The 17,215-nt window shown below is 48.3% G+C and overlaps 2 protein-coding genes across 4 annotated transcripts in view; one reads left to right on the top strand and one right to left on the bottom strand.

Moving 5' to 3' along the window:
- LOC111156006 (nodal modulator 1) overlaps positions 1 to 6,367 on the bottom strand; it is a 55,873-nt gene extending 49,506 nt beyond the window's left edge. For both annotated transcript variants that reach the window (XM_022516533.1, XM_022516532.1), the window contains exons 1-3: positions 6,135 to 6,367; positions 3,776 to 3,865; positions 2,255 to 2,300 (exon numbers count right to left, since the gene is read on the bottom strand). In XM_022516533.1, coding sequence (XP_022372241.1) covers positions 2,255 to 2,300; positions 3,776 to 3,865; positions 6,135 to 6,299 — 301 coding nt within the window. In that variant the 5' untranslated portion in view covers positions 6,300 to 6,367. The remainder of the gene's footprint in view (positions 1 to 2,254; positions 2,301 to 3,775; positions 3,866 to 6,134) is intronic.
- Positions 6,368 to 9,482: 3,115 nt separating this feature from the next.
- Positions 9,483 to 17,215, top strand: part of LOC111156078 (ATP binding cassette subfamily C member 6) — a 45,516-nt gene continuing 37,783 nt past the window's right edge. For both annotated transcript variants that reach the window (XM_022516673.1, XM_022516674.1), the window contains exons 1-6: positions 9,483 to 9,518; positions 10,601 to 10,783; positions 12,414 to 12,539; positions 12,674 to 12,802; positions 14,486 to 14,611; positions 15,786 to 15,847. In XM_022516673.1, coding sequence (XP_022372381.1) covers positions 9,483 to 9,518; positions 10,601 to 10,783; positions 12,414 to 12,539; positions 12,674 to 12,802; positions 14,486 to 14,611; positions 15,786 to 15,847 — 662 coding nt within the window. The remainder of the gene's footprint in view (positions 9,519 to 10,600; positions 10,784 to 12,413; positions 12,540 to 12,673; positions 12,803 to 14,485; positions 14,612 to 15,785; positions 15,848 to 17,215) is intronic.

Here is a 17,215-nt window from a genome sequence, read left to right on the forward strand (position 1 = left end):
GGGAAGCAGGCTCCCTGCTGAGCAGAGAGCCCGATGCGGGACTCGATCCCAGGACCCTGAGATCATGACCTGAGCCGAAGGCAGCGGCTTAACCCACTGAGCCACCCAGGTGCCCCAAATATCAACCTTATGAAGAAAAAAACAGACATCTGGATTTTATGTGCCATCTAATGATTTTTTTAATATTAGCAACTAATTCACTTTGTCTAAAAAAAAAAACAACACTGAAGAGGTCATCATAATAAAGCTTAAGGTTTTTTAAAGGTTAGGAGAAGTGGAGAGTGATAAGTAGAGGAAAAAATGGGAAAATCAAGGGAATTTCAGGGAAATGAAGAATTACACATACACGCGGGAAGATGCCAATTAAAAAAATGCACATAAGACTTGAACAGACACCTCACAAAAGTGGCTATCCAACTGGCCAGTAAATATATTTTAAAAAGCGTTCAATCTCACTGACCATCGAGCAAATGCAAATCATGAGACACCACCACATTACCAAGGGCCAGTGAGGCTGTGGGGCACCTAGAATCCTTCCACACGGCTCTGAGAGCAGAATCTGCTACATCTGCCTTAGCTATTTACGACTATCTCCTACAACCGAGCATCTAAATGCTCTCTTGCCCAGCAATTTCCCTCCTGGGACAGACCCAAGAGAAATGCAAACACACAAAACCATGTACCGAAAGATAGGAACAAGGAAATTCGCAGGACCACCATCCTTAGTGGCCAATGTCGAGAAGCGGCCCAAATGTCCATCAAGAGAAGTGGGGAGATCACTTTATACTCACACAGTGATCGAATGAGCTAACTAAAGCCACACACATAATACAGATAGATGAATGTCACTAACAATGGCAAGAGAAAGAAACCAGACACGAACATGTACCCCTTTAGAATCCTAAAGGGAATAAGAATAGACAGAACTCATCCAGAACTTCTGCAGGCGGGGGCAGTGGTCACCTGCGGGGTGGGGCAGAGCGGTTAGGAAGCGCCTGGGATGGGGCCCTACTGGGTACTGGTTCTACCTCGTGATCTGGGTAGAGGTTACATGGGCGCATTCACTTGGGGAACATTCAGGGGATACCCATACGACAAGTACACTTTTCTGAAAATATAATTCAATAAAAAAGCTCCTCAAGAGAAAAAACACCGGCGGGGTGAGGGGAGGCTCAAAGAAAACCCTCCCACAGGCCGGGGATGATCCACAACCTCCCCTAACAAGCATACCCCCCCACCCTCCCCCCAGCTACAGAACGGGGATCACGCACATCTACTCTCTTCGGAAACGTCGGCCGTGACAGAGCAGAACTCTCTCTTCTTCTGTCAACCCCATTCCCACATCTCCGGCTCTGCTAAAAGCCAGATACATCAGAAAAGTTTTGAGTTCGTCTGGGTGCAGAATGCTTTCAAGTATTTATTCATTGCTAACTGTGTGCCGGTCTTCCCCAGCATCGTGAATACACTGGCCCATTAATCCTCCAAGTTAGGCTGGGAGGCGGCCACCACCATGCTCCTGACTCCCTAGCAAGAAGGCTGGACTCCGACCCAGGAGGAAGTAACTTGTCCAAGGTCGCGGCAGAACCGGTAATACCCAAGGTTGCCAGACCTGATCTCTTTTGAGAAGCAGATCTGGATTTTCATGTGAAATCTCACAGTGCTTTTGTTTGTTTGTTTGTTTAATTTTTTATTTTATTTTATTTATTTGACAGAGAGAGAGAGATCACAAGTAGGCAGAGAGGCAGGCAGAGAGAGGAGGAAGCAGGCTCACTGCTGAGCAGAGAGCCCGATGCGGGGCTCGATCCCAGGACCCTGAGATCACGACCCAAGCCGAAGGCAGAGGCTCAACCCACTGAGCCACCCAGGTGCCCCGAAATCTCACAGTGTTTAATATTGTGGCCCTAAAAGGCACCAAGGGGTCTAAGAGACCATCCTGGGACAGGAAAGACATCCCCGCTCCTGACCTCTAGATACGGTTCTGCCGCCACTTTCAGAATGGAACTACAAAAACAGCTTCCTAAGAGAGGTTTGGGAAAAGACGCCTATTTTATGAAAGAGGACAAAAAACCCTAGGGCAGGTCCAAGATAAACCCAATCTACTCTAAAGTAATGAGAAAAGAGGAAAAAAGCCCTGTTCCGCACTAGAAATGAAGCCTTAATATTTTAACAGTGTCTGCACTCCGCCAATTTAAATTAATATTCGGCATATAATCTGATCCTGGACAAAGTACCTCTGGTTATTTCGTTCACTTACCAAAACTCCACCCTAGGGGAGGCTCAATCTTCAGAATGAAATCACCCTAAGGGGGGGGAAGAAAGAGGAATGAAAACTGATGACCTCTCAGCTAGATTAACAGAGTTCCGTGCTTCTGTTTAATCTAGCATTTTTCCGCCTGCAATGAAATTCTAAGCACATGTTCCAAGTAGCTGTGGGCTCCCTGATGGCCTTCAGATGCCGCGAGCTGAGGCTGGATGCCCGGGAGTGCCCACCCGACCAATCGGAAGATACCAACCCAGTGCCCAAGGAAAAGCTCTAAAGGGATGATACCCAGCCACTCATTGTCTTCTGATACCAGGCTACTACTAATGGAGTCTCCTATTAACCCCTTCTATGCCCAAGGCTGCTAGCGTCAGTGTGTATCCTTAGAAATGAAAGTCATTTCTTAAAACTGGATGTTATGCATGCGCCCTGCTTTCTTGAGGTTGACAGAAAGTAAAAAAAAAAAACCAAACAAACAAACAAACATATTTTAAGACCTACTTCTAGAAGCCAGTCCTATGTGTTGTGCCTAAAGATGTACGTTCAAGAACATTTACTGCTGTGTTGTCAGTAGTAATTTTTTTAAATTGGGAAAAGCCTCTATGCCTACCAACAGAGAAGTGGTTACAGTTTTGATTTGATTCTGATGCGCTGTGCAGCCATTAATAAGAAGATAATCCATACATGCTGATGTCAAAAGCTTATCAAGATGATCTCATAGGGAAAAAAAATCAAATTGCAGAATAACTCCTATTGTTTAATTCCATCTGACATAAAAAACAAAATCAAAAGTATGTGGGTTTATCGATTATTTCTGCAACATGCTATAAATCTGTGTTTCCAAATAAAGAGTTGAGATGGGGAGAAGACACTGGGGGGAGGGGGAGGGGGACCAGGGGGACGCAAGCATGTAGGCATGGATACACATCTTTGCACACGTGCACACATGTGCGCATGTTTATAACACAAAGAAGGCAGTCTTCTGGGATACACACCAAACTTTTATCAGTCGTTACCACTATAGAGGGATGAGAAATTGGGGGGTAAAGGTTAAAATATACTTCTAAGGACCTTGTTTTGTTGTTTTCCACAAAGCTCATAAATTCATATATCACTTGTATCATTTTTTTAAAGACTATTTTAAGCTGCTTGCAAACGTAACTCTACTAACTCAGAGTTTCTCAAGGTTAGCTCTGCTGACATCTGGTCTGTCCTTGCACCATGACAGGTAGCCCAGCTTCATTTCTGGCCTCTACTCACCAGATACTATCGCAATCCCCCAACCCCAAGCAGTAGTAACAACCAAAAATGTCTCTATCGCTGAGAACTACTGTATTCAAACCAGTTTATGAATTGTGTCCCTCAAAACTCGGATAGAATTGTCGAAGTCCACTTGTAACTTATAAAAGAGACCAGTGTTTGCTCGTGTGGTGATTCAAGACTGTCTGGTTAGTGCAGTCCTGTGGGCCACACTAACTCCTTCCCATTATAAACGATTACAAGAGTCTTTCTTACCTTATCATACAAGGGGATCATAAAGTAACCATTATTAGGGGCACAGTCTGTCTGGTATTTCAAAGTCCCATGCTTGGTATACAGCTTTATCTAGAAAGCAAGGAAAGAAGAGAAGTCATAAGAGAATTAGCTACGTATATTACACCAAATGCAGGGACAGAGAGAAAGACAAAGTATCTTCAAAATACTGTGATCAGATATTGTTCTGGCTAGAAACCATCTAAAGACTACCCCCCAAAGTTGTATTTTTCAGTTTATGTTTAGTGGCTCTCTCTACGTTGTTCCTACCTATAACAAATTTTCCAATTCACCATTAATAAGGTACTTATTAAAATGCAATCTCCAAGCCCCACTTCTGTTTCTAAACTAGGTCAGGAGGGAGGGCCAAGGATCTGCATTATTAACCCCAAATGATTCCCAATAATTGGAAGTAACGCTCGTAGAAACTTTGAATTTTCTCTTCTATTTTCATTCTTGGGCAAAAACAAATCCAAAGACATTTAGTACATATCTTCTCCAGATCTCTAAAGCTCTTGCATCCCAACACAATCTGTTACCCTTTTAAGATGTTCAAGCAAAGTCTGGGTCTTTCCATGTACTGTGTGACCTTGGGCAAGTCATTTAACCTCCTGAGGTCCAGTTTGTTCAGGGGTAAGAAAAGAAACCACTCCCCTTCCTGGTGATTATACAGATTCTATGCCTATTAAGCACCTGGCAGAAAGGACGACTCAAAAAAAAAAAAAAAAAAAAAGAGTCGTATTCTTATTATTTTCCTATATTACCGTGTTGTATTACTATCATTTCTCTCTGCCTTCACTTTTCTCCCACAGCCCCAGGAAACTACAACCTGCAAAAAGCCTTGGAAGGTACCTTCTGAAACCACCCGTGCCCACACACTGAGAGGCAATCTAGGAGGTGACATGGGCACCCAGCAGAACCTAGGGACCTTGCCACTGCCAGGGGGCAGAGTCACTGAACACCTGACTTAAGATCAAAAACGGCACAGAAGCTACAGACAGACAGGTCTTGAAGGTGATAATTACCTTCTTTAGGAAACAGACCGTACTGGGCTCTGCTGTTTCTGTTCCAACCCCACCATCCTACAGGAATAAAAACTGGGATCTGGAACAAGGCCAGGTGAAAGACCTAGTGGGGTGTGGAACCAATTTTTGACCAGATTTGCTGAGAATCTCAGCAACCGGATTTGTAGAACATACTGGCTTAATCCTTCACGGCAGCCCTTCGGCTACCAGAACTGGAGAGACTCATATGTGCTTTCAGTCCCCCCACAGTCCCTTCTCTTTGGAATCTCCTAGCCTCTTCCCTTTTTCTCTTTCAAATCCCCTTCTCCTGCCCCACCATCGGTACCCTCCTAAAACAGAGCCCAGGGCTCCGTTAGGTTCTGTCCCATCTATCCTGACAAGTGACCTTCCTCTTCACAAAAGCTTTCTGGGTCACAGTCCCACTGGGCTGATAATCATGTACCTGCATGGGGCTTTACAACTTAATAAAAAGACTTCTGCACAAATCTCTAGTGTAATTCCAATAACTACCCAGTAAGGCAATCAGGGCAGCTGAAGACATTCCATTTAGAGAGGAAAAGGGAGTCCCCAAGGAAGGAATGGGGGGAGATTAAAAATACAAATTCCCAGCCCCTGAGATGTCAACAGAGATGTACTGGGTCAGGGTCTCTGGCATGAGAATCAAAGCCCTCAAAGAGCATCCTGGGGGGTGGAGGGGGGAGCGCTGAGAAGGAGTGGATTAGAACCTTTGGGGCTCCGAGTTGGTGGACTAGTGAAGACTTTGCAGTCTCCAGGTTCTGGAATATGGGCTTCAGGAAATCTAAGTTTCAGGAGGTCTGTGTTTTGAGGATCTGGGATCTGGGTCTTGTTGAGAGTGGATTTTAAGAGATCTGGGGTCTGGATTCTGGGGACGGTGAGAGTCCTCTATCATCCTGGATGTGGATTCTGGATGTCTGGAGTTTGAGCTCTGAAGAACCTGGTGTCCTGATTTGAGGGATCCTTCGTTTTGAGTGACCTAATAAAAGTTATGAACCACCGACATCGTCACCAAAAATGTCCCTCACACCCCCTGCGCGCACACCTCCAAGCCCCCGACCCCACTCCGCAGCTGACCCCACGACAGGAACCCCCACCCCAGCGGGGTGGGACGGGGAGGGACGGGGCGGTGGAGAGCCCGCGGAAAGCGGAGCCTTCAAGGAGGAAAGGACTCCTAAAATGTAGAGCAGGTGGCAACCGCCTGGCGGATGAGGCGAGGCCACCGCAGCCCGCACAGGTTGAGCGACTGGCCCACGGTCGCAGGGCGAGCTCCGGCCCGGGCCGCGGCGTTGGGCGCTCACCTCGATGAGCGAGTAGTTGATCTCCACGTCCGACTTGACGAAGCCCCCACAGCCCACCACGATGTCCTCAGAGCCGCGCGCCGGACCCACGACGACCAGCAGCAGGACCACAGCGGCGGCCACCGCCACCGGCCCCGGCGGCCCCAAGCCCCCGCACGCCCGCATGGCCCGTTTTCTGCCGCCCCGACCCGCCGCAGGCCTCCCAGTCCCGCCCCTTGCTCCGCGCGCTGCCCGCAGCTTCCTCCTCTGCCGCCGGCTGACAGTCCAGGCCCCGCCCCCTAGCCTCCGCGCTTGCGCGTTCCGGCCTCAAGCCCACCGCCGCGACAAATTAACTACCGCACAAGCTCAGCAACAAAACGAGATCACTGATGCCCTCTGGAGGCCTGGAGGACTCCGCGCACCCTCTGGCAGGTGCTGTCGCAAGGTCCCGGACGGAGTACAGGCACAAAGTCCAAAGTTGAATTATACTTTGAAAGTCAATATCGCTGAAACTGGAAATGACGAAAGACTGTTGATCGAAGTATGCAACAACGTTTCCGAATCTTTTTGGCACATACATTTCGCAGACGATATATAATCTCAAAAAAACAAAACAAAACAAAAAAAAAACCCGTTAGGAATTTAAATCGGTGCATTTTCCTGTGATAAATGATCAAGACTTTTTAAAAATCAAAATATAGGTCATTTAAGTCATCATAATGTTTAAAAAGGGTATTTAAAACTTATTTTAATCTCATCTCTATTAACATTGGTATAAGAACAAATTTGAGGGTTTTCCTCCCATAAGCAAGAGATCCAAGCAGTTAATTTACTTTGCATTGTCTGTGACCTGAAGCATGAGTTATCAGAAAATAAGTTCAAATCTCAGCATCTGGTGTTTTGTCCCAAGGTCAAATGTATACTAGGATGAAAACTGAATTTAACTGCTAGTCACCACATCAAAATAGAGAAAAATTGCTTTTCTGACCTGATATTGGAATTCTTCACTTTTGTCCTAAGAAAGAATCAAGTGCTTTATTTTGGTAGTTTTTAAATTTTATTTCTACATGACCAGGTAAGAGAAAAAATTTCCCCCTGGAATTCACCATTGTGACTAAAACTTAAGCCATATACAATTATGAATCACGGAGAGTTTAAACTATGCCACGGTCAAAACTTTCATAATGGCTACGATGGAATGATCCACCCATTGAAGATCTCAACCGCGAGCACATCTGATTTCAGTTTCTCACTCTGCATTCTCGAAATACAGTGGAATTCTCAACTCTTTAGTTATAAAGAGAAACTAGTTAAATTATTTTATTTATTTGGGTTATTTACTTATTTAGTTATTTCGGGGAGGGGGGCGCAGAGGGAAAAGGAGAGGGAAATGCTCAAGCAGACTCCATACTCAGCGAGGAGCCCAGTATGAGGCTTAATCTCATGACCCTGAGATCATGACCTGAGCCAAAATCAGGAGTCAGACACTTAATGCTTAACTGACTGAGCCATCCAGGCATTCTTAGGGTTTGTTATTCATAACTACAATTGAAACAGATGCCCTTTCTCCTCCCTAGCATGAATCCCTGGTTTGTCTTGGCAAATCCTCAGGGGGTTGAAAGCCACCAGTTAGGAAATGCTGGCCTTGGGGCACCTGGGTGGCTCAGTTGCTTGGGCGTCTGCCTTTGGCTGTGGTCATGATCCCAGGGTCTTGGGACGGAGCCCCACATGGGGCTTCTCCCTCTCCCTCTTCCATTCCCCTCACCCCTCTCTTGTGCTCTCTGGCTCTATCTCTCTGTCAAATAAATAAAATAAAATCTTTAAAACAAACAAAAAAGGAAATGCTGGCCTGTGGAAACTTCTTACCTTACAGAATAGGAAACCAGCAGGCGGGGGAGGGGTCGTGAAGGGGCTTGTCTAGGGCTCAGCATACAGCCTCGTACTGTTCAGAGGACTGGAAAGTAGGCTCTGGGATGCCTGAGTCCTGTTCTTGGCTCACCCAACTGATTTCCTCTGTGTTCTTCCTCACTTCCTGAATATTCCCCCTCAAATTTCCACTGTTCCCCTCAAATTCATCTTTAAACATACAATAAAATAAAGCATTAGGACTATGGCAATGCCATTTGGAGGCAGGATCACAGAGAGAGAGAGGGCTCAAGCCTCCCCCTAATTTCACCAGCTTCCTCCCAAATCACCTCAAATAAACAGACTAAACTTGTAAATGAAAACAGCGGACCTGACACCCTCAGCTTCAAAACTGAGTTTGTCCTTTGTGTCCCTGCTCTTCCAGAAGACCCAGGCAGGAGGACAGCTGAAAGGCATACTGACTTGGACCCCAGACCAGGGTTAAGAAACCCCAAAAAGAAAGAGGGAACCCACCCAGTGGAGCCCATACAGGAGGACAGGGGTGAACACCTGTAGAGAAGGGACAGGGCAGCATGGGGAGTGCAGACGAAGTTGTCTGAAAAAGCTGTCTTTTCATTTCTACCGCGAAAAGAATACAATGCTTGTGGCAGCAAGAAAGACATCAGAGTAGGAAAGGAAAAAGAAGAGAAAATTAGGATTCCCATGACCACTGCTACCGTGCATTTCCATTTTTCATCTATGCATGTATGTTACATAGAGGATTTTCCAAAAAAAGCTACTGGCTGGGAGCACACACCTTGCTTTTAAGACCCAGGAGAGGAAGGCAAAAATTTGACTTCTTTACCCACTTTCCCCAACCTAAGCATATACTTTTCTTTTTCTTTTTTTTCTTTTTTCTTTTCTTTTCTTTTTTTTTTTTTTTTGGGCAAAAATATCATAGCCTATTTTGTATTACAATTTCTTTCTTTCTTTCTTTCTTTCTTTTCTCTCATTTAGGATGTAGCAACCATCCTTCCACATCATATTTCTGGTATGGCACTGCGATCCCCTGCTTAGTAGCCTAAGCATGAAATAACACTACTAATGCTAATCATCGCTGGTTCTTACGAGCATTTACTGTGTGCTGCACACTGTGCTAAACTCTTTACTCGTGATCTGAAAATCTTCCCACCACCCTACAAACAGTGTTCATCCCACTTGTTGCGGGACTGGAGGGTTTTACGGGGATGCCACCGCACTTTCGGGTCTCCGGGATCCCCTCCCCCGGTGCCCTCTCGGGCCACCCAAAGCGCCCTCTCCAATCGCCTTCTCCCACCCCTTCACGCCCCACCCCTCCTGCGCGGCGGGACCTTGCCCTGGGTTTGGCAATCCCCGAGCTCAAATCTCAGAAGAGCCTGCCAGTCCCCGCCCCTTTCAGGACCCGGAGCGTGGCCGAGGCGGCTGCCGGGAGACCGACGGGCCGACCGCTGGGCGGACAGACGGACGGGCGCTGGGGAACGCGCGATGGCCGCGTCTGCAGAGCCCTGTGTGGGACAGGATGTAAGTGTCCCCCTCCTGTCCCAGTCTCCTTTTCCGGGCTTGGTAGATCTCTCCGACAGCTCTCTAAGGCGGCGATACTGGGGAGGGGCGAGACCACCAAATTCCCAGCTAAAGGAACAGCAGGGGAGAACGACCCCTTTAACAGGTCCTGCACCCCACCCCCAGACCCCAGCACAGCTAATGGGGCCTCCAGACTTCCCAGCTGCCAGCGGGCTTTGACCTCTATTTGCATAAAAGCTTCTGGACCCCCGCCTCTCTGGCTGGCTTTCTCTTTCATCCAGGTTCTTAGCAAAGGACTCTGGGGAGTGACGTTCAGGGGGTGGGAGCGAGAGTCACCAAATCCCAGGATTTCAGGGGCCCGATAGGTAAGGCAGGATTAATAACTGATGTTAATTGAGGGCTTACTTTGTGCCCAACGTCCTACTATGTGCTTTACTGGTATTAACCCATTTAATGCAACCCTTAGAGGTAGACTCTCTTCACACCACCCCTATCCTTTTCAGGGAAGGAAACTGAGGCACAGGGAGGTTGAAAGTCCCAGTGTTGGCCAGCGGGGAAATGGGGAGCAGTCAAGAAAGATAACCCACACCTCCGCTTTCCACCTGGATGACAATCACCCCAACTATTTACTTTCTGGGCCTCTGCTTCCTTCTGTGCAAAAGCACAATGATAATTGCCTCTACTTCTTAGGGTTGATGATATTAGCATTAAAGGAGTTGAGAATGTCGAGGTACTCCAAAGGGTGCTTGGTCCATTTTCATGTCAATGTTAGGAGTCCAAAAGATTGCAGCGCCTGGGTGCTCAGTTGGTTAAGCGGCTGCCTTGGGCTCAAATCATGATCCCAGGCCCCTGGGATAGAGCCCCAGATCAGGCTCTCTGCTCAGAGGGGAGCCTGCTTCTCTCTCTGCCTCTGCCTGTTGCTCTGCCTGCTTGTGGTCTCTCTCTGTGTCAAATACATAAAGAAAATCTTAAAAAAAAAAAAAAAAAGGCGGGGAGTCCAAAAGGTTGCCTTGCCCCCTAATCAGGTGAGTTTGGGACCCCTGCGTTGTACCATCACAAGGGTGGCCCTGGTGTTCCCTCAGGTCTGGAACGGGACAGAGCCTGAGTCCACTGCTCTCTACCTACTGAACGTGTGCTTCCTGAAAACGGCAGGGGTCTGGGTGCCCCCTATGTACCTGTGGGTCCTTGGCCCCATCTACCTCCTGTACCTCCACCGCCATGGCCAAGGCTACCTCCGGATGTCCCTGCTCTTCAAGGCCAAACTGGTAACTGCTGCCTCTGGGAGCCTATAAGCAGACAAATGTTGGGAGGTGGATGGGGGGAGCAGACTGGAACCGAGCTGAGACCCCCGAAGTGGACATTCCTCCTTTTCAAGGAGCATACACAGTGTGGGGACAAGAAGGGGACCTATTCATCAAACAGAGCAATACTCCAGAGGCTACGGAGGAAAACCTCTGAGAAACAAGATCCGCCCCACAAAGATTTAGTGATAATAAAATCCCCATGTCTGCAAACACACCCATCTGGCCCCTCGTGGGTTCCTCGCCCGTTTATGGACACCTGGCATTCCCCCAAACAGTGCGGTGTCTCCTCCTGGGATCCACGGGGTGATTTTAGGATCGCGCTGGGATGAACTTTTTAAGTTCTTTAAGAGGCATGCATGGATTTTCATGCTTCTCCACTCACAGTCCTAAAAGCCAGTTCTTAAAATTATTACATACTTGTTTTCGCGTGCTACGAAAACACTGGCATTCCATGTGCAAGCCTTTCTGCTCATCCGCTCCCTTCTCCAAACTTCTACAAGAATGTCCTTCAAAGTTCATTTATCCCCTTAACACCTTGTTAATTTTTCTCCCATTGCTGACCTACCAAGTGGTTGCACACTCTTCCTTAAAGGGCCAGATAGTATCTATTTGAGGCTTTGAGGGTCACATTGTCTCTGCCCCAACGATTCTGCAGCAGGAAAGCGGCCACAGACAACAGTGAATACATAGACGTGACTGTGTTTCAAGTAACATTTTATCGATAGTCACTGAAATTTGAATTTCAGATAACTTTCACGTAATTTTTTTGAGTTTTGTTTACTGATGGAAAAATGTCAAAACCAGGGGCGTCGGGGTGGCCCAGTCGCTTAAGCATCTGACTCTTGATCTCAGCTCAGGTCTAGATCTCAGGGTCATGAGTTCAAGCCCTGCGTTGGGCTCCACGCTGGGCACGGAGCCTACTTAAAAAAGAAAAGGAAAGAAGGAAACATGTCGAAACCATTCTTAGCTCACAGGTGATACAAAAACAGGCAGCCTGTCAAACTCAACCTGCTGGTAGTCGTTGGAGCCCTGCTTTGGACTAACTGAGGTGCTTGCCATAGCTTCTCCAATGCGCCCAGGTCCCGACTTCTCTCTCGCCTGCGTGCACCGTGTCGCTTTCTCGCCTTCAAAAAAGACACCACCGCATCTTAGAGAAGGGTCTAGAGACCTACCAGTCCCAACCGAAAGTTTCTCTGATTTCACTGGAGGGTTCAAAAGGGACTCGCTGGAGGGAGTGGAACTTTTTCACCTGCAGAATGAATGTTGTTTCTGCCACTTTGTCATACTACAGCATCCCTCCTGCAAACCCTTGGCACACCCCCACCCCATCGCTGCATTTTGGGAAATATTTGGCTGGCTCAGACCCCTGTGGCTTATTATTTATAGGACACTGACAGGTCAAGGTCCATTTGCAACATCCCTTAATGCTTTTTCTTAGCATCCTTTACAGTGGCACTGTTAAATCATAACACTGGGACCTGAACAGGTGCCCCATTCAGAGCCACTGTTCAATTGGGCACAGGGTCCCTGTCCAGTTGGCCATCATCACCTTTCTTTTCACCCACCAGCCTTACCTAAGCCTGTTTCCCAGGTGCTTGGGCTCGCCCTCATAATCCTCTGCACCTCCAGCGTGTCTGTGGCTCTTTGGAGAATCCAGCAGGGAACGCCCCAGGCCCCAGAATTCCTCATTCATCCCACCGTGTGGCTCACCACAATGGTAAGGATGACCCAGGCTTGCGGGTCTTGTTTCTGGCAGTGGCTTTTCCCCGCCCCGGTGGAGGGGATGGGGCAGAGTGGGGCTCCCTTTCATCCTCCCCACCTTCAGGGGCCCATCCCAACTCTCCTGTCCAGAGCTTCGCCATGTTCCTGATCCACACGGAGAGGAAGAAGGGGGTCCGGGCATCTGGGGTGCTGTTTGGATACTGGCTGCTCTGTTTTCTCCTGCCGGCTACCAGTGCCGCCCAGCTGACCTTGCGAGGGGTAAGTGGAGGGCCTGGGGAACCAATAGGGCAGTTTCAACCAATAGGGGAACCTTGGGTCCCATCTTCCCTCCTCCCCTTTGCACACGTGACTTCTTGTCTACACAGAAACACACACCATAGTTGTTTAAACTCTTAAACTCTAGCGATGTACAGATGCCCCTGTCTTCCCAAACATTTTTCACGGACACAGATTCCCACTGCCTGACCCATGCATGTCACAGAGTTTGCTCGCACTGCCCTGACACACACCTGTATGCCCCCCTTCACATATCGTACAACCACAGACTGGGACACCTACACCTGCACACAGCCGTTCCCACACTGGACATCCATTCACACATCCACCCAGTGCCCCCTCCCCCCAATCCCGGGCACAACCACACTGTTGGTTCACAACTGCGGGAGCTTCCCCGGTGAAATGTGCAAGTGACCACATGCACAGAGGGCAAGGAGAGATGAAGGAAGAGACAGGGCACTCTAGACGGTACAGGGCAGGGTTAGTAAGCACGAGGACTTATGAGGCTTATCTCAGGTGCCACAAGACAGGTAGATCTCTGCACCCACCTTCCAGAACCTTCAAAGTTTACAGAGGCCTTAATGGGGTTCAGTCACATCTACGTCCACATGGTCTCCAGGATGTGCTACTCTCTCAAAGTTGTGTTCTTGGAAAGGCTCCTAGTGTGGGAAGAATGGGTGAAGTGTACATTCCCAGGAAAGGGGAGGCAGTAAGGAGCCTGGATTGTCCCCCTCCTGTGACCTCCTCCAAAACACACCTATGCACACTCTGTCCGTGTGTGCACATTTCCCCTCGTTCTCCCTTATCTTCACCCATACTCTCATCCACAGATACAAACTCATTCTGCATACCCACCTGTACTTCTGTTACCTGTCCTGGGAAGTCACATTTCCATGTGAAGGGACACCATGCATCATTTTATCCGCAAAGGGAAATGTAGCCTACTTTAAAAAAAGAAAGAAAGAAAAAGAAAAAGACTCCTGCACTGGCACCAGGCAGAGAAAATAAATGCTCAATAAAACCAGTTCCCATCTACTTTTTAAAAAAGACTTTTAGATTTATTTTTGAGAGAGAAAGGGAGCATGAGAAGGGGAAGGAGCAGGGAGGTAGAGAGAGAATCTCAAGCAGACTCCCCACTGAGCACAGAGCCCAATGTGGGGCTCAAGCTTACAACCCTGAGATCATGACCTGAGCCAAAATCAAGAGTCAAACACTCAACCAATTGAGCTACCCAGGCGCCGCAAAACTAGTTCCCTTCTTAAACCGGACAACGCCGGCCATGAGGAAGCAGAATGGGAGAGGTAGGGATGGGGAAAGGCTTTCCTTGGTGGCACAAGGAGAAAGGAGAACTCACACTCCAGCGGCTGCAGCCAGTTATCACCCGGCTAAGGAGAAACCCCTGTGTACCATTTGTACAACCAGAATGCGTTTAAGTCAGGTGTTCATCCATCGGGACACTGGGAATGTGGGGGGGCCTGGCTTTCAAACCCTGTGGCTCTGACTCCCCACCAGGGCACTGCTCTTCATCTCAGAAACCCCACTTGACCTTGACCTTGACCTTCTCTTCCCTCACAGGTACCCTGCCTAGCCTGTGCTCTTCACAGGCCTCAGGCTGTGGACTTCGGCATGCCAGACTCAGTGGGACCTCTGCTCTCTCTCTCACAGGGCTTCCGGAGCGACCCCTTCTACCACCTGTCAACCTACCTGTGCTTGTTGCTGGTGGCGGCCCAGTTTGTGCTGTCCTGCCTTGTCGATCACCCCCCCTTCTTCCCTGAAGACCCCCAGCAGACCGTAAGTTGCCGTGCCTCCAACCTGGGGCCTCCCTTGTCCCTGTTCCTGTTCTGGTCTCGGGTTCTCCCCATGGGACAGAAGGGAGGTAGCCTAGAGCACAAGCCTTTAATAACGTTTCATTCAGTCTTTCACTCAGCACAATGTGTATTGTACATCTACTCTATGCCAAGGGTTAGCCAGTTTTTCTGATCAGAGCAAGACAGACAATATTTTAGGCCTTGTGGGCCATATGGTTTCCGTGACAACTATCGGCTCTGCTGTTGCGGTGGGGAGAGTCCAGTATGCCAAAGGAGCGTGGCTATTCTGATAAAATTTTATTTGCAGAGACAGACAGTGTGCCGGGATCTGGGCTGGGGGCTGCAGCTGGCCAGTCCCTGCTCTGTGCCCCAGCTAGGGGCTGAGGACTGAGAGTAAACAAGCAGATGTGGTCCCCGTCCTCAGGCAGTTAACAGCCAGGTCAAGGAATCAGACATTCACCACGTAATTCTACAAACATGTGTGAAATTATGACTGGAGGAAGAACCCTACAGGAGGAATTCTTGGCACTGGGGAGCCCTGAGCTAGCCTGTGAAGTCAGGAAAGAATTCTCTGAGGAAGAGATCACCTCAATAACCTAAAAAAAAAAAAAAAATGCTGAGCTACGTGAGTAATCAAGTGAAAACTAGGGTAGAGCTTCTTTGCTCCATGAGAATGGAAGCAAAAAATAAAAAACTGATAATGAGCCATGATAGCAAACATATGGTGAAATAGGCAGTCTTGTGCCCTATTGGTGAAGGGTATAGATGCATGAGAATTTTCTGGAGCAGCTGGCGAGATCTCAGGACCAATCCCTCTGCACCTTCTCGCTGTATGCCCTGAGGCATATTGTCGAGGATATTGGTGTCTCCGTCATGCACGCTCCTGCCTTGAGAACTTCTTGGTCTCAGTATTGATAGCTATTAGTTCTTGTGGATGCTGTCAGACTTGTGGCATAGTCCCTTTTCACCTTGCCTGCTAGGAACCTCCAAGCACACTGGTGTCCACCTCTGACAGATAGGCAGGGCATGTCATTGAGCAATTGGTACCAAGATCACAGTCCATTCATCCTGTCTTCCTGACCTTGGTTCCCTTGCCTTACGACCACCATGGAACGTGAGATCGAGTCCTCCCTCCACCCCATCTCTTGTCTTTACAGAATCCATGTCCAGAGGCTGAAGCTTCCTTCCCCTCCAGGGTCACGTTCTGGTGGGTTTCTGGGTAAGTACAGTAGCAGGAAAGGGACCTGCATTTGCTGTCCTTATTTGTCATCCCAGCTCTCCCCGGAGACATTTCCTCCCAAGCCTAAGGAGGCCAGACAGCCTCTCTTCCTCCCAGCCTCAGTGCTTCTCTGTCAGATTTCAACATGCCCAATACCACATCCCATTCCCATTCCCCCGCTGGGGTGAGGTCCGGGTTTGAGTCCTGGCTTTCGCTCTGAGCCAGCCCATATGGCAAACAATCAGAGTCTCAGTTTGCCCCTCTGTAAAAGGGGAACAACTCTACCCTCATTACATGTAAATTGCTTTCTGCTGGTACACAGCAGGTGCTCAACAAAATCATATCAATTACTCAGCTTCATGCCTTCCGCCAACATCTAAGAAGCACCTACTATGTGTGAAACACCTACTATGTGTGAAGCACCAGGGCTGAAGAGGTAAAAGTCTACATCTTTACTCCCCAGAGGCTCCCAGGCTGGTGAAGAAGACAGATGTTTCTCTAGGGCCAGTGTACCAGGCTCTGAGGGTGTGCCCACCTGCTGGGTCCCCTCTTGGCCACACTGCAGTCAGATCTTGGTAGCACCTAGATTTGAATCCTAGCCCCACCACTTCCTGGCTGTGTGACCCTGGGAGAGCTACTTAACCACTCTGTGTCTCAGTCCCTGTGCCTGTAAAACAAGGATAATAATGGCATCTACCTTGTAGGGTTCTCGGATTAAGAGAAATAAATCTTGTGAGGCACTTAGCATAGCGTCTAGTCCTTAACGAGTATTGTACAAAGTGGCTGGTAAATACACAAAGAATTAGGATGCTGTAGGGGGTGAGGAGTGGGTGGGAAGTGCATACAGGCTTGCTAACCGGCTCTAGAGAGGACCTAGCCCTCTGTCTCCCAAACATGGCATTTATGGACCATTCTTCAAGCTTTTTGCCTTACTGGAGTAGTATTTTCCTCCTTAAAGTCTTTTTTCTTGAAATCAACACACTTTTTCGACTTTCATAATCTTTTTTAAAAGGAAACTTTCTATCACTGCAAGTTGGAAAAAATCTCCTGAATTGCTTGCCATGTAGATCTCCTTCCCAAAAAATGACAGTGAAAATCAAGCCATGTTAATAACTTCTAGGTCAGCACTAGATTGCCTGAGTTTGCCCTGGGTTCAATAAAAAAAAAAAGGAACTCAGTGGGGGGGCGGCGCCTGAGTGGCTCAGTCGGTTAAGTGTCCGACTCTTGATTTCGGCTCAGGTCATGATCTCAGGGTTGTGAGATTGAGCCTTCCATTGGGCTCTATGCTGGGCGTGGATCCTGCTTAAGATTCTCTCTCCTCCCTCTGCCCTGCACCTCTCTAAAAAAAGAAAGAAAGAAAGAAAAAGG

The sequence above is a fragment of the Enhydra lutris genome, unplaced genomic scaffold (assembly GCF_002288905.1).
Source record: "Enhydra lutris kenyoni isolate GAN:26980312 unplaced genomic scaffold, ASM228890v2 scaffoldscaffold45, whole genome shotgun sequence".
In the NCBI taxonomy this organism is placed as follows: Eukaryota; Metazoa; Chordata; class Mammalia; order Carnivora; family Mustelidae; genus Enhydra; species Enhydra lutris.